The 17,133-nt window shown below is 37.6% G+C and overlaps 1 protein-coding gene across 1 annotated transcript in view; it reads left to right on the top strand.

Moving 5' to 3' along the window:
- Positions 1 to 5,946: 5,946 nt before the first annotated feature.
- Positions 5,947 to 17,133, top strand: part of LOC136826240 (glutathione hydrolase 7-like) — a 53,162-nt gene continuing 41,975 nt past the window's right edge. Inside the window, exon 1 of the mRNA XM_067083342.1 lies at positions 5,947 to 6,920. Within this exon, the coding sequence (XP_066939443.1) occupies positions 6,863 to 6,920 (58 nt within the window). The 5' untranslated portion in view covers positions 5,947 to 6,862. The remainder of the gene's footprint in view (positions 6,921 to 17,133) is intronic.

Raw genomic sequence — 17,133 nt, 5'->3', positions numbered from 1 at the left:
ATATAAATCACAATTTTTAAAAGTTAGTTATTGGATCATCTCTTCAGTTGATGTATTCATTGCCTTTTCAACATATTCAAGGAAGAATTTCAGAGTATTGCGAGAACTTTGGGTCTAGTGCCAGCCTTAAGCCTACGTTGGGCTATACGTAAAGGTCAGTCATATGCAATGTATATATTCGAGATTACAAATATTACTCAAGGCCCTCCTCTCTCTCTCTCTCTCTCTCTCTCTCTCTCTCTCTCTCTCTCTCTCTCTCTCTCTCTCTCACATACACCATTCTGTTCATAGCAGTAGTAGCCCGTGCTGGCATAAAACTAAATTAATCCACCACCAGCGACGATATCAACATTAACTTAGTACGACACCTAAAACATTACAAGATTACCCTCTTCGTCAAGTCCCCCCAAGTTCGTAAGTTCAGGAACTCGGTTTAAGGAACTTTTGCGATACTTAGGGTCAGTAGCTAGGGATTTCGTAACCTTTTAGCCCCAAAACCTCTCATTATATTCCTCCTCCGTGGAGTGACCGACGTTCTCTTATGCGAAAGTATTATGTAGTTTTTTGTTTTTGTTTCGAGGCCAGTCCGTCGTAACTGGTTCCTAATATTTGGTCACAGAGTTTTTTTTTGTAGTTTTTTAATGTTTTTCTAATCTATCCAGGGTCCTCATAGCACTGGCCATAGCAGGTTATTCGTTTTTTTTATACTTTTTCTGATGCATCTAGGTCTAATCTAGGTCTTAGCAGTAGACCCATAGCAGTGGCTATAGTAGAGATAGTACTAGTTTTGAAACCGTTCATGTGAGAGAAAGGCAAGGCGGAGAGAGAGAGAGAGAGAGAGAGAGAGAGAGAGAGAGAGAGAGAGAGAGAGAGAGAGAGAGAGAGACGAAACCACTCGTGTAGTTACATGTAAGACTATTACTGTTGTTGTTAAACTAAACTGGCCCTAGTGCCAGCGTCTGTTCTATCATGAGAGAGCCAGCAAACCAGAGAGAGAGAGAGAGAGAGAGAGAGAGAGAGAGAGAGAGAGAGAGAGAGAGAGAGAGAGAAGCCATTCGTGTATTTACATGTAAGACTATTATTGTTGTTGTTAAACTAAACTACCCTAGCACCGGCATCTGTTCCAGCACGCGAGAGAGCCACCAAAATAGAGCTTCCACCTCTCTCAGACGGTCTACCTGGATGCCACCTGGGTGCCTTTTCCTTTTTTTATTACTTTTTTCTATACTCGCATTCACCTAACCTGGCAGCCGGCATGATCGGCGGCTGTATAGGATTCTAGATCAAGGTGAACGGGTCCTTCGAGGGATGTGTTCTACTGCTGAACCCTTTCGCGCTCACTCCGAGAAATTAGAGAGACCCGATCCCATTTACTGTCGACGCTAGTCCTACATCCAACGAGCTTTCGACATTTTACTGTTCCTTTTCGTCCTCACTTTTCTTATTCTTGTTGTTGTTCTTCTTCTTGTTCGAGTGGCAGCAGAAAATTAGTAGTACTTGTAGCAGCAGTGGAGGAAAGAAGAAGAAGATAAACTAGTGATACTTAATTTTGACGGAGGTCACATAAGCCTCACTGCTTCTTGTTCTTCGAGTGGCAGAAGATGAATTGATACTAGCAGCAGCAATTTCAGCAACAGAAGAAGAGTATTGGTAGTATACTAAAGCAGGAGAGGAAGATATACCAGCAGAACTTCTCTGTAGTTTGGACGGAAGTCATACAAAAGCTCACTTGTCCAGACGCGAGCTTCTTTGGTCACGGATGAGCGCGCAAAAGTACGCTTGCGAACGTAAAACGAATCGAGCGCATGCAGCTTGATTTCATAATATTTACGAACGTTTCGTAATACTAACATGACATATTCGTAACCCTAAATAAGAGATAATAATAGATAATGAAAGTATTGAAATGTGATCATTTATTTTTTAAGAATATTTTATCAGTACCTTATATAGTGCAAGCTCCTTGTAAGACGAAATTTGAAAGCCTTTAGTTTCGTAACAGAGCTGGAGCCGTTTCAAAGATAATTCCGACTACTACTACTACTACTACTACTACTACTACTACTACTACTACTACTACTACTTGGTAACTTAATTAAGGCAATACTTTCCTTGTGCCTTCGTGAATAAGTTATTATTATTATTATTATTATTATTATTATTATTATTATTATTATTATTATTATTATTATTATTCAGTGTCCTTACTGGCTACTTTTATTTATTGCAAAACATATATAAACAGATAAACAAAAAACCATAACTAAGATCCTAATATTCTTTTTGTAGTGTATAGTGTAGAGAGAGAGAGAGAGAGAGAGAGATAACCGATTAGTATATTCACTCTGTATAAGGAATTTCGTCCAATCTCTAATTTTACGCAAGCGGCAGGTGGCTAAAATTTAGTCGAGAGAGAGAGAGAGAGAGAGAGAGAGAGAATGTACTCCCTCTCTCTCTCTCTCCTGTGAATGGTAGTAACCGAGAGCTCGGTAGATGATCATTGCCCCTGTCAAATATCGCTGCCCATCCGCCTTTCCTTCCAAGCGTTGCGCAATTCGGATCTCTTTTCTTTTTCTTTCTCACACTGGGTGACTGGAAACAAGAAATAAATAAATAAATAGATAGACAGAGAAGTAGATAGGTAGGTAGATAGATAAAAGCTATTGGTATACCTGAAGTATTCATCTAGTTCCAATAATTTTTCAGGGTTCTACGTTTTACCGTAAGTTCATAAACACCAGTATTTATTAGAAAATGTATTCAGACCTTTTACCACCGCGTGCCTCAATATCTTGAAGTGTTTTTCATTTTTCACTATTCTTTGTTTAGCAGCACTTCTCCGTTAATTCACTTTCTTATTCCTTCATCAAGTTAATCATTACTGAGTCTTCCTCTCAGTGTTCAATAAATCTATGATGTTAAAGTTTTACGAGTCTCATTTTTTTTTTTTTCTGACGCCACTTCGCAACTGTCTGTAGGCGGCTAACCGTTTGTCCTCCTTTTACCTAGAATATCACAGTCTCTCTCTCTTTCTCTCATACCATAGTACTAATTTCAAACATTCAGTTAACTTTGAGATCAAAACCTTTTCTCGTAATATAGAATATATACAGTATTTACGCAATTTGCTGTCGAATACTACCAATGGTTCCCTACTCTCTCTCTCTCTCTCTCTCTCTCACACACACACACACACAAACACCATCTTTCTCTCTCAAACACACTCTAAGATTTGCCTATATTGTGATGCCGAGAGAGAGAGAGAGAGAGAGAGAGAGAGAGAGAGAGAGAGAGAGAGAGAGAGAGAGATAAAAACTCATCCTCGTTCTTTATTGCAGAGTTGGCACTACCCCGATCCCTGGCCTGTGATCAAGGCCCAGTGTGCAAAGGTTTGAGTGACGCGAACATCTAGCACCAAAGCAGGCCAAATGGTTTCTAGAAGTTGAATGATATTTAATCCTATTAACGAATGAGTTATGCTCCTGTCAGTTTAAAGATATGTTTTATTTATGTTGCTTTCGTTGAATTTAATGCTAAGTCATTGTTTATATATCCCTGTTATATTTAACGTCAATATAAAGTGTAACTTCAAGATCAGCTACGTACCAGCAGATCGCCATTTTGCAATTAATTTATATCGGTCTAGTCATTCCCTTGAAATGGACGCATGGAAGCCTTTAAGAAAGATCAAAAGACCAAAATAGGTCATAGGCCAGAGACCACCTAGCTCCGTATAAAGAAAATAAATAGGAAATAAAAAAAAAGTGTGAAGAAAGGCACTAACGATCCACATTAATCCCACGGCCTAGTGCGCATGTCTGCACGAGTCATGTCACTGACGCCATTCGATTGCGTGAAGTGATTTTGACTTTAAAGTTTCTCAGGTCTAAATGCTTCCTTTATCTTTAATGACAACAGACAAGCATTGCCAGAAAATGCTTTGTCATTGGTTTTTAACGGTTAAGAAGCTTCTTTTGCGGGAGGAAGCTAGTCTTAAATACACTCTGCTTCCTTCATTAACATCAAAAAACGGTTTCGAAACCATTGTTGTTGTCGTGAGCCATTAGCGCCTCAAGGTGACACTTTTTCCCCTTTGCATAATTGCTATAATCCTGCTCATGGAGACAGAAATGCAGAACGTTTAGTCGTTTGAATTATTTAAAACGTTTTCCCGCCAACCCAAACCAACGTCTCTCTCTCTCTCTCCGCCCTCTGGGTCTTGATCAACAATGCCAGGGTTAAACATTTATTTTTTCCTCTTTTGTATAACTTTCACACCGTCACCTTTCATACCGAGATCGCCTCACTGCCAGTGTACTGTACATGACACGTAATCTTAATACGATCTGAATTTTAATCTTGTTACGATTCAGTTTGACCATTTCACACAATTCTAATAGACCAGTATAAAGGACACGCACATTAGTGGTCTCTTTGTACAAAACTGTTGTAAATGTCACTTTATAATTGGCCGTTAAGTCCAAATCTCTGATGAATATATTTGGCCGTTAAATCCAGTACCGAATCAACTTTAGTAACGAGCTTAAATCTTTTATAGCCAAGGCTCTGTAACATTCAAACCTTCAGAAGCATGTATATATGTATATATATATATACATACATACATATACAGTATACACACACACACACACACACACACACACACACATATATATATATATATATATATATATATATATATATATATATATATATATATATATATATATATATATATATATATATATCAGCTAAATATTTTGCATAGAATCCACACCTGTGCACCATCGGCCTTGATATGAGCCTATGGGACGGGTACAGGAGGCAGGGGGAGGAGCCACGATAGACAGTGCTCGGATACTGCATTAGTTTTTATCTCTCTCTCTCTCTCTCGGAAGTCTGAATTACTTGCCAAGGTTACGAACCAAGATTCATTTCAGGATCACTGAGAGGAGCATGAAACAAGGACATTTTCTCTAAGCTGTTGGTAAGGCTGTTACATTTCTGTGCTGTACTTCTTGTTCTTATAATTTCAGGAAAACTATAGTTCTGTAAGACTTACAGCTTTTCCACGTGCTATAATTCAGTATAAAATATGTGCGTTCTGTAACCTTCAAATATCTTTGTTTGTCAGATTAACTTATTTTGTGTTAGAGGATGGTTCCTTTATAAGTTCTCTTTTATCACTATTTTCACTATTATTACGCGCTTCAGGCTTGCATTCTTACTGAATAAGCCTCCAAATATAAACTTTCTAACAGAAGCTTCTGCAAAATACTTATACAGTACTTATTACAAAATAACTAACGCAATTACGGCACCTGAAATAAATAAGCTTGAAAAATAGTGACAAACAGTAGACCTTTCTAGCGGCAGAAGTAATCAAGCCCAAGACTAGGCCTACGGCTCATGAGGTATTCTATATATTTGCAATAAATAACATATATCCATGAACCACTTAAGTCTGGTAAGAAAATCGCATGAACTTGCAAGACTAAAGCGACGTGAGCGAATGATATCCTGTTACTACTTGTAAAGTAACCCAGCTTTACTTAACATGCATCCATCGTTTTCGGTCTTATCCAAATATTAACGCTCTTGAGATTTACTTGGGAGAGAGAGAGAGAGAGAGAGAGAGAGAGAGAGAGAGAGAGAGAGAGAGAGAGAGAGAGAGACGGGTATTGGGCTAATAAACAAAATCCACCAGTAATGGAACGGGATCATTAAAAATCGAGGGGAAAATTAACATTGTCAACGAGCAAACAGGAGACATATTTCCATAAATTCTTAGTAGTTTGTTGTTTACGTCAGTTGTCATTTAGCATATCGCAAATTATACATTTTATTATCGTAATCATATAATTAATTTTCCAGAATTTGACTGGTAAAGGAAAGCAAAGTGAACGTTTGCTCTCGATTGCGTTTCATAATTCATACTTTAGTTTTGTTTACATTTTGAACTGTGATCGTGTTCGGGTTACCAACGCTTTGTGATCGTTTTTTCGTAAATATACTTTGCATTACTTATCATATTCGAGTGTATATGGGTTTTAGGCATTCACTGCAACCACATAAATACATAACAGTGGAAATACTAACTGAGAATTGACAATAGAAGGCTTTTTCGTGTAACGTTACCCTTAATAAACGTGACAAACGCCGGAAAAGCTTTCTTGAAGTTGAAATAGTAGAGTGTAATGAAACATGACATGTCAATCTTGTCATGAAAAGGACATTGATTCGAAGGATAGTGCAGAGTTCCCTCGATACAATTGTGTTTAGGTTAGGCCTATAACTGTTTCACAATCTACAATATTGTTGGATGTATAGGCTACTCTAACATTTAATTTAGATGACCACGTTAATCCTGCATAAATAACCGTGCAATCAGTGAAGTAAAGTACAAGCCTATTCCTAGACAAAAAGAAAGTCTAACTTTTTCTAGAACATAATAAAGTTAGGCTACACATGAACTCGGGTGTCGCTTCGTGTTACAAATGTTGCCTACGTCAAATTTTAGAATCGAATTTGCTGCTGACATCAAGAAATTTGAAATCGATTTTGGTGCTGACGTACAGAAATTGTGACATTTTGTAAAATGAGAAAGTATCGTAGGAAGTTCCGTTAGCAGATCAAGAGACTAAAATAGAAGGAAAAATGAAAATGTGGGAAGTCCATGATCTGTCAAATACGGTGGAAATTTTATCAAATTACCTCACAATTTTTGCCTACTTAAAATATCACCTTTCTACAAGGGCACGTGGAATCATGTAAAAATGAGAAAACCAAGTGAGAAGTAATAAGGAAAGCAAGCGAGAAGTAATAAAGAAAGCAAGAGAGAAGTTTTAAAGAAGCACCATTCATGGGAACATCCTCAGAAGTAAAAACAGCACTAGGGACTCGTCACCTGCCTTCTAAGAGTGAGTAACCAATTGATAATTTAATTGACGATCTAGGAATTTCGATATTGTTGATTTTATTCTTGCTGTGTTCTTCTGTTCATTATTAAGTATTTATAAGGTCTTTTTGCTTATTAGTCAGCTTCTTCAGATGTCCTTTTACATAGTCGTTTCAGATGACGCAGAAAAAAAACACTCGAAATATGACGTAGGTTTTCAAAGCTGTTTAGTAAGGAAAAAAAGCTCGGAGGCACTGGTTTGAAAATTGAAAACATTCAGAAATTCATGCTGTATAACCTGTTATATGTGTTCCATCATGAATAATTTGTTTCATCCAAATATATATAAAACTAACAAATATATGTCGTATACTTTGTTTGCAACCAACATAATTTTCACCAATTAGCTATAAAGAAAGGCGAAAAAATGCTGTTTTATTTCTCGGTGTGTTAATCCGCAAACAAGGCTTAAGTGGGAAATAACTTATACGCCATTGAAAGGACGTATCTTTTCCTTGACAAGGAGGACTGCAATGCCTTCACTAGGCTTTCCTCATCCCCTGGGCATGGGGAATTAGTATTCGAACCCCAATGCCGAGTTAGTACCGTAACTGTCGATGCTACAGAGAGAGAGACTTACTTGGGGTATATTACCCGTCGCTTTGCTTTCTAACGGAGTTGTGCTTTTGTGCGGCAGTATTCTGAATATCGATTATGAGAACTGGAACATCTGCTGGCTTTTTGATGCAATGAGTGATTTAGGTGTTACTACGAAGACAGGAGTTATGACGAAAGGAATAGATGATGTCATTTCAAATTAGGCCTACAGGGAAAAAACTTTATTTCCACATCAACACTGATTAGATTGTTCACTCTGCCCCTTCGAAAGACGCCTAGTCTCACTTCAGTTACAAACGTAGGCCTGTGCGCACATTTCCTATCCTCATTTCCACGGCCACCCCCAATCCCATCCCCCTTAATTCCACGCTCGGACACACACACACACACACACACACACATCACCCACTCTCTCACACACACACACACCTCTCTCTCTCTCTCTCTCTCTCTCTCTCTCTCTCTCTCCTTCAATTTTACCAACCCCACGACCCGCCCTAGAATCCCCGTTCTCCTAGTCGTCCTGATTCTAAGAGTTGTCATTTATTTATTTTTTTTAATGGTTCGGCTGTCTTCTGCAGTGTTACCTTGGACCTTAGTCCTTTCGTTTGGATGATGTGACTTTGCTACCAATCGCCACACCCTTCTGCAACTCTCACTTCTTCAGGATGACACTTGTACTTGTTAGCTTGTATCTTTCGGTGGCCTTGTGATGCTTCGGTTTTAGACCTATGCTGATGAAGTGTTCGTTGGCCGGTCTTTATGGTGACATTTCTTTGTTCTGTAATGCTTCTTGGTCTTAAAATGTCTCGTTATTTATCGTATACAAGTCAAATTGTTATTTTTTCTCCTCTATTTTGACCTATTTTGTTTGATTTATATCCTTTTTTTGTTATTTTTGCTATCTCAATTGTCTCGCGTTCCTTCTCCGGCTGATCGTCTTTTTCGTATTTTTCTTTTGATTCTGGCAGACCAAAAAATTGCCATGTTCACTTTGTAACGCCATTTAATTGTGACCTATTCATTCATATGATAATCTGTTTTGATTTGGTTAAAACATGAATTCCAACGATCTCGTCTTTATGGTTCCAATTATTCGTTTAGCATTCCTTCGAAGTCTCATAAACTACTTTTATAAACTACACAAATTGTAATGGTCCATTTATAGTGGCATTTATATCATTCCTGATCGTTAATCGTCTAAATGCTCTTTATTTAAGTAAATTTATTTATAGAAATTTAACCAGTAACCTTTGTGGCCTTATAGATAAATTTTTTCATTTTTCCAACACCTACTCCATCTGACACCCTTTCTTTATCGATGACCAACTAGATTAAGTGCAATTGTCTTTCCTATCTATTAAAATCTATTTTTTATTCCCTCTTCATCTAATAATTTCCTCTATAAATAATTTCCTTTGTAAATTGTTCTCTTATTTATTTTTTGTATCCTTCATCCACATCCTGAATCTCGAAATAAAAGATAGTCTCTTTCAAATAACATCAGGTGTGATTGAGGAATAACTTTTGTGTGTCGTCCGTTTGTCTATTGTTTTTTTTTTTTGTGCTCTGTCACGTCTCTTAATCCTTAATCCCAACTTGCAATCAACTGAGGATTTTTTTTTTACTCCTGTTGGTTTCAATAGAACGTTTTTGTAAGTACCGTTTCAACAATCGTGCGTTCTTACCTTGGGTGTATAAACACTCACACACGCACATACACACACGCAGACACACTGCTTGCAATCAAAGATTGATGGCCACACCCTACATTCTTTAAGTTGTATAAAGTTTAATTTTTATTCTACAAATACAAGCTATAGTGCTATTGCTACTAGTAATAATAATCCCGCTATTATATTGGCACTGTAGACTGTAGAGTCAACTAACGAAAGCAAATTGTGCATCGTAGAAGTACCCAGGTTTTTCAGAGTTTTTCGGAAAGACTTACGTAGGTTTGATTTTATTCTATTTCCATAATTGCTACCACTACAGCCTATAATTCTATTGCTACTAGTAATAATAATCTCATTATTATATTGCCACTGTAGATTGTACAGTTAGCTAACGCAGATAAAGTGTGTAAAAGCATCGTAGAAATACCAACTCTTTATCAGAGATTCTCAGAAAGATTTCTTACGCATATAGTTCTCACGCTAAGCTGGACTGGTAACAAGACCCTTTTGCCAAGTAAATGTTTGCCTAACTGGTCACGCCTTTGTCCTTTGTTTGCAAGCTGTTTGCATGCATTGTTTGCGGTTTGCAATATGCCCTAACCATCTCTGACTATTGGGTTTTATTTTAGAAGCCTTGTTTCAGAATGACTTGCTTTTGTTTCACTTCCTGTGAACTTTTGACTTGTTTATTTGCTAAGACAACCACGCCAGATCGTTCTCTCTCTCTCTCTCTCTCTCTCTCTCTCTCTCTCTCTCTCTCTCTCTCTCTCTCTCTCTGTCACAACAGAAAAAAATAAAATTAAGGGTATCAGGTGTTTTCAAATTGGTTTTTTAATCTCTCTCTCTCTCTCTCTCTCTCTCTCTCTCTCTCTCTCTCTCTCTCTCTCTCTCTCTCTCTCTCTCTCATACACAAAAATTTAAAATTAAGAACGACTGTTTTTTAATTGGTTTTCTACTCCTCCCTTTTCTCTCTCTCTCTTCTTCTTCTTCTTCTTTTTCCCTACCCTACAGCCAGCCACTCCCTAACTCTTCAACAAGAATAAGACTAGACACACTGACTTACAAAATCAGCCGGCGACCATAATGTTCCCTAACATTGCGTCATAATCACGTCCATCTTTCTCACGCATAACGACCCTGGAGGAGGGAGAGGGAGAGAGAGAGAGAGAGGGAGTGGGAAGGAGGTGGGACTAAGAAGACCCATTCCATCTCCGATTACCCACAGGGGCCACGCCCACGGCCTTATATACGACGGCGATAATCAAGACTTCGAAGCGATAAGCCCCGTCATCGCTGCCGGTGCGAATTTGGAGCGAGATATTTTAATTGAAATACAATAAGAGGTTGATTCGTCAAGATTAGGTCTTATAAAGTCATTTGGGATCTGCGCTTTCCGCTTCGTCGCTGTTAGTTTGAAAAGGAATTTTTCCAGAAGTAACTTGTTGTCTTGTTTAGTTATTAGAGGACACTGTGCCTCTGTGTTTTATTCTGAGGTAAAAAACTTTGCCAATAATATAATTTATTAATTTATTTTTATTTATTTATTCATTTATTTTGTGTGTGTGTGTGAGTGAGAGAGAGAGAGAGAGAAGTCCAAGGTTATTTCTCAATACATTACCGTGCACAAAGCCAGTCCCTTGGTCCGTGACACAGGCTGATAAATTAGGGGATCTTCCGCTCTGAGAGAGAGAGAGAGAGAGAGAAGAGCAAAAATATAAATTATGTATTTATTTATTTTGAGAGAGAGAGCAATAATATAAATTATTTATGCAATCTTTTATTCTGAGAGAGAGAGAGAGAGAGAGAGAGAGAGAGAGAGAGAGAGAGAGAGAGAGAGAGATCCATAAACAGATATTCAGTAATAATGATATCCTGTCAACATACACAGTCTCTTGTCCAACATGTTGACATTATTATCAGCTAATCAACCTGCACTTATAATTCGTCCTTCAAGGTCAAGTATAAGGACATGTCCCTTCGAGGGTCAAAATCATGATTTTGGAACGGGAGCCAAAGACGCCAGTTTAATACTTATTAAATTTTCTTTGCTTCATTCCTGCGGATGTTGTACATTTTGAACCTCAGAAGTTCAAGCGAAGATGCAATGCATTACTACCCTAAAGCAATTCTCCTTGTATTGAAAAGTTACATAAGTTTTTATCTATTTATTTATTCATTTGTTGATTAGTTTTTTTCATTTTTTTAATAAATGATCTCTTCTTTCTGTATTTCCTATTCCCTTCTGTTACTTCTTTCAAATGGACACCATATTCTTTGGAAGCTTGACTTTCAAGTCAGTGGCCCCTGTGGTGGGCTTGTTCCGTATGAATAGGGTTCATCTTAATAATAATAATAATAATAATAATAATAATAATAATAATAATAATAATAATAATAATGTGTTTTTATTATATCATTTAATGATGCCCAACAAGTTCGCAAGGCTCTTTAATTTTTAATTTTTTGTTTCGAGCTCTGGGCCAAACGATGACTCAAAGAATCACCACCACTTCTTCTTCTTCTTCTTCTTCTTCTTCTCCTTCATTGTAGCTCAGCAGAAATGGGGTGGCTCCTCTCTTCTAGTTTTTATCGAGAGCACCAAAGTGATCTTGAATGTCACTGATCTTGAGTATCACCGATTCTTCCAGAGGTCGGTGAGTTCCGGTTGAATCTCGTGCCCTTGTCAGTCATTTTAAGCATTTGGGTTCTGTTTCGTTTGTTCGTCTTTCCACCCTCTTCTATCAATTGATTCACAGTGCAGCTGCGAAGTGTTCCTCCTGTTGCACCTTTCAAACCTCCTTTACTCTCAATTTCCCTTTCAGCGTTGAATGACCTCATAGGTCCTGGCGCTTGGCCTCTGGTCTAAATCTCATATTTCAATTCAGTTCGTTTGCTCGTCATCTTGTAGGAATATGTGCGATATACAAAAGTTCATCTACATTGTTTTTCTCCCATATCACGTTCATTAATGTTGATCTTTACCTGCCTAACAAAAATTAGTGAGCAGCTATGTTAGCTCTACGATGGACTTATCAGTCACTAAGTAGCCCATACCCGATAAAGGTATAGAAATAAAGAAGCTCAGGCTTCTCTTTCCACCTGTATGCTACACTGGGAATGTAAACACGCGCATGCGCAGAAACTTCGTCTACTTCTTTTGGGAATCTTTTTCCCCATCATGGTTTCATGTTAATATGGTTGTACCATTGCTTATTTATTTGTTTTTTTTTTTATTTATTTTAGCTCGCCTAATCATTCGTTTTATTTTCATACACACATATATATATATATATATATATATATATATATATATATATATATATATATATATATATATATATATATATATATATATATATATTATTATATTACATATATATATATATGTACTGTATATATACTCAAAACTTGCAAATGCTTACGGTCGTCTAATTAAATCCATGAATACTTGCTTGTGTGTGTGTGTGTTTTAACTAGTTTTCTTTGCATAAAAAACATGGTAAATTAACATGAATTCATTGCTAAGAAGTTTCTCTTCCAGAATGTGTAATTTAAAAGTCCTATATAGTAACACTCAGTTTTACACTCATACCTCCTTTTACAGCAGAGAACATCAGCGTACAAGCATATACCCTCCTACCTCCCTACCTACCTACCTAACTGTCTTTGAAAAGGATACAAGGGCACGCCTCTGTGATATCCTTCAGACCGTGCCAGGATCCCTTGAATTTCCTGTCTCCCGTGTCCTTAGACGGGATTAGACGAACGACATTCTTCTTTGGCCCCTCTGTCTTGTGACGGCAAGGTTATATTTACGCTGCTCGTCTGTAATTATCAGGGGAATGTCTTATTACGGTGAAGTGGCTGCCATTATTGGTAAAGGGGGAATCATCATTAGTTTTTAGCTTCTTTATGGAGTCTGTGGCTTAATGGGACGAGTTTGTGTTTGTGGTTGAGAGAGAGAGAGAGAGAGAGAGAGAGAGAGAGAGAGAGAGAGAGAGAGAGAGAGAGAGATTTTCATTTTAACTTATTAGTTTTTTTGAGGGGTACAGAATTTTTGTTGTCACTGTAGTTCATATTTTAATCCATAAAGGAGAGAGAGAGAGAGAGAGAGAGAGATTTTTTAACTCTAATAAGTTTTTTGGGTACAGTATTTTCGTTGTCAATATAATTCATATCTTAATCCATAAAAGAGAGAGAGAGAGAGAGAGAGAGAGAGAGAGAGAGAGAGAGCTTTTAACTTCTTTAAGTTTTTATACTTATTAACTCTAATCCAGTTCTTTTTTGGGTCTTTTTGGGTACAGTATTTTCGTTGTCAATATAATTCATATCTTAATCCATAAAAGAGAGAGAGAGAGAGAGAGAGAGAGAGAGAGAGAGAAGAGAGAGAGAGAGAGAGAGAGCTTTTAACTCTAACCAGTACTTTTTTTGTACAGTATTTTCGCTGTTTATATAATTTATATCTTAATCCCTGAGAGAGAGAGAGAGAGAGAGAGAGAGAGAGAGAGAGAGAGAGAGAGAGAGAGAATGTGTTGTTGACTCAAATCAATTCGTTTTGTAGGTTCAGTATTTTCGCTGTTAATATGTTAATATTAATCATATTTTCGTTCCTGTTGCTTCTTTGTTACTAAGAGGCGAGTTAGCGATCGTTAAAATTTTTTTCTAAATTATCAATTCTGATTCCATTCATCTTCTTTCATTTTAGTAGCCATGTTCCAGACTAATTTTTTTTATGTACGATATATCTTATAAGTTAAACAAACTCCTGAAAAAATTCTTCGCAAAAGTCATAGAAATCGTATCCTTGTCTCTCTCAGGATGGGCGTATTCAGTTGAACAGATCGTCGCCTTCTGTCGTCAGTGGCTATTCTCAGGGCTGGTGTTGATCTTCCTTCAGCTTCTTCTTCTTCTTCTTCTTCTTCTTCTTCTTCTTCTGGAAGACCACAACTGGGTGGTGGTTACGTAGATTGCTCTTGATTGTACATCCGGCCACAACTGAAAAAAAAATTTGGTCAAATCTTTTCCACGCAAAATAATTTCCAAGAGTAGCGAAGCATTGACATGGAAAACAGAAGCTGAAATCATTCCGTGTGTAAACAAAGAAAGAAGTCGTGTCGTGGTGTGTGTGTTTGAACTGCTCTTTCGCATTTAAATCGAGGTCAACAGCAGATTCATTTGCATATTGAAGGTTCTGTTTTCAGTGGTAGTTGGTGCTTGCTGCCACGAAGCACAGGCAAAATCAAATCGGTAAAATTTGTTCACGGAACTGGGCTCTTGATCTTGGTTTCTGCGAAATACGTTCTCATCTTGTATGCATCGTGCATTGAATTCGAAACTTGCCTCTCTCTCTCTCTCTCTCTCTCTCTCTCTCTCTCTCTCTCTCTCTCTCTCTCTCTTATCTCAGAAACTGGAAAATGGGCTGTTGTTTTGTTATCTTGGAAATATGTTCCCATCTTGTATGCATCGTGCATTGAATTCGAAACTTGCCTTCATCTCTCTCTCTCTCTCTCTCTCTCTCTCTCTCTCTCTCTCTCTCTCTCTCTCTCTCTCTCTCTCTCTCTCTTATCTCAGAAACTGGAAAACGGGCTCTTGTTTTGTTATCTAGGAAATATGTTCCCATCTTGTATACATCCTGGATTGAATTCAAAATATGTTTTCCTATTTCTCTCTCTCTCTCTCTCTCTCTCTCTCTCTCTCTCTCTCTCTCTCTCTCTCTCTCTCTCTCTCTCTCATCTCAGAAACTGAGTGACCAGTATTCGATTCTCGTACGGGGGGAGGGGAGGGGAGGATGTACCCTAAAATCCTGATCGAAGCAGTGAATTAGATACTTAGTTTTAATCGACTTTCGTAGGTCGCAGTTAGGGTGGAGAGAGAAAGAAAAGAGAAGAAAGGAAAAACACCAGACTTATTTCCAAAAGTATTCAACAGCTGCTTAACGACTATTGGCTATTCGGTTTGGGCCTTTTCCTTTATCTCCTCAAAGGACAAATGTGAGAAAATGACATTTATACTCGGCCATTTTTTCGTATCGCTTTCGGATTTATTGGGGTTCTCCAAGGTCGTATGCACACGGAACTTCAAACATTGTCCTGAACACTAATATTAATGCCATGAGCAAAGTACATGGATGCACTAAACTTTCCACAAAAATGTTAGTAATTTTGACGTATGAACAGGTTCTCTTATCTTCAAGAACATCACAGTAAACACTACAATAATTATTTCTGAAGAAGTGCTTGATCCCAAAAACATGTTTCCAGTCACAAAACGTCCCCACCATTCCGCAGGCGCAAGGATTTGAACGTCCAGAAGAAATACTACGAACATTTATGCAAATACGTCCGAAGCGAAGTTTTGAACATGATTCTAAACAAGTTTACATCTTACATGCACGGACATGGCCTCAGAGAATCTTTTGCAACTATAATTACCAGCAAAGATCCACACTTGAACGATTTACGTCATTGCTTACTGGGCCTGACTCTAAGGACCTTGTCTCCCACAACATATGCCAAGGTGATGAACGACCTTTGAAACTCAATGGTTTCTGGGTGATGAGGTAAAGGGCAGTATGGTATAAGAAACCTGTTAAATCTGTAAGAAAAAGGTATGCCAGGATTACCCAGAAACTGAAAATTAATTGTTTAGGGGACGTGATTTACAAAATTTTGTAACCTGCTGAAAGTTCTGTAACCATTCCAACATTTTTTAACTTTCCTCTATGTAATCTTTAATCAGAATTAGTCTACGTCCACACACGAAATTGCCTTCGGTCTTTTCCTGACTCCCGAGTGGAATTAAAAGCCTAAAAGCCTAACACTGTAACCTCTGGCCTTCCTCGGTAAACAAGAAATCTAGATGATCGATCTCACTGTTAAGTCTTCCAGCTTATGTCGGGTGAAGCGCCCGATAAGAGCGCTTCCTAGATCCTTGTAATCCTCATAGTTATTATCATACTGTGATATGCTTTAACCCCTTTTAAAAACCCCAGACTTTACCATAACTAAAATGAGATGATTGTTAAGTGACTAAAGGGATTATGTTATGGAATATCCGTATTCTAATCGCTTTTCAAAATGAAGTTTGTAAAAATTCCAAGTTAATATTCTCTCCAAAACGTGAGTAGAGACCTCTTTTATATTTATAAAACAGCACGACCTAAAACGAGATTAGAGTAGCGTATTTTAAACGCAATTCGTGACGGCCCTCCAAAACAGTTACCATTAAAACTTATACTGCTTTGATAAAGTAGTAGTAGAGTCATGTCCTGTTTCACTGAGACCTCTTGAGCAGAAGGTATGTAGGGGAATCCCCTGGGTTCCCTGAATATTTCGCTAACATTATACCAGGGATGCCTTTCAAATATTTACCCTAATTGCCAGCACGAAAAATTAAAGGATCATATTCATAATTATTATTATTATTATTATTATTATTCTTATTATTATTATTATTTAACCGTGCTCTCATTCATAGTGATTAATCTAAAATGTTTATGGTTTAAAAAGATGTTTTGAATAAAATTAACGCGTGGAATAAGAACCTAATTAAAAGCTGAGAAAATTTAGTAAAATAAAAAAGCAAATAATGAAAGTGATAACACTGAAGTACAATAAAGAAATAGACATAAAGAAGGAGATAATACAAAAAACAGGAAGAAACAGACATAAAATAATTGACAGTTGAATAAAGAGATAATACAGCAATACAATAAAGAAAGACAAATAAAGAAAGGGATAATACTGGAAGTACAAGACCAACAGGAAGAAACAGACATAAAATACCTGGCACCCTCAGGGCATAAGTTGACAGACCACCAGCAATGGCTTCACCGGTCAAGTATCAGTCAGCAAGGATTGTGTACTAATTTACCTTCGAAGAGAGACAGAGAGAGGCGGGGGTGGGGAGAATGATACTTTATTGGGTGGGGCATACTGGGGG

The sequence above is a fragment of the Macrobrachium rosenbergii genome, chromosome 40, assembly GCF_040412425.1.
Source record: "Macrobrachium rosenbergii isolate ZJJX-2024 chromosome 40, ASM4041242v1, whole genome shotgun sequence".
NCBI classification, from domain to species: Eukaryota; Metazoa; Arthropoda; class Malacostraca; order Decapoda; family Palaemonidae; genus Macrobrachium; species Macrobrachium rosenbergii.
Note: the sequence above shows the minus strand (reverse complement) of the source record. Positions and strands in the feature narration are given on the sequence as shown.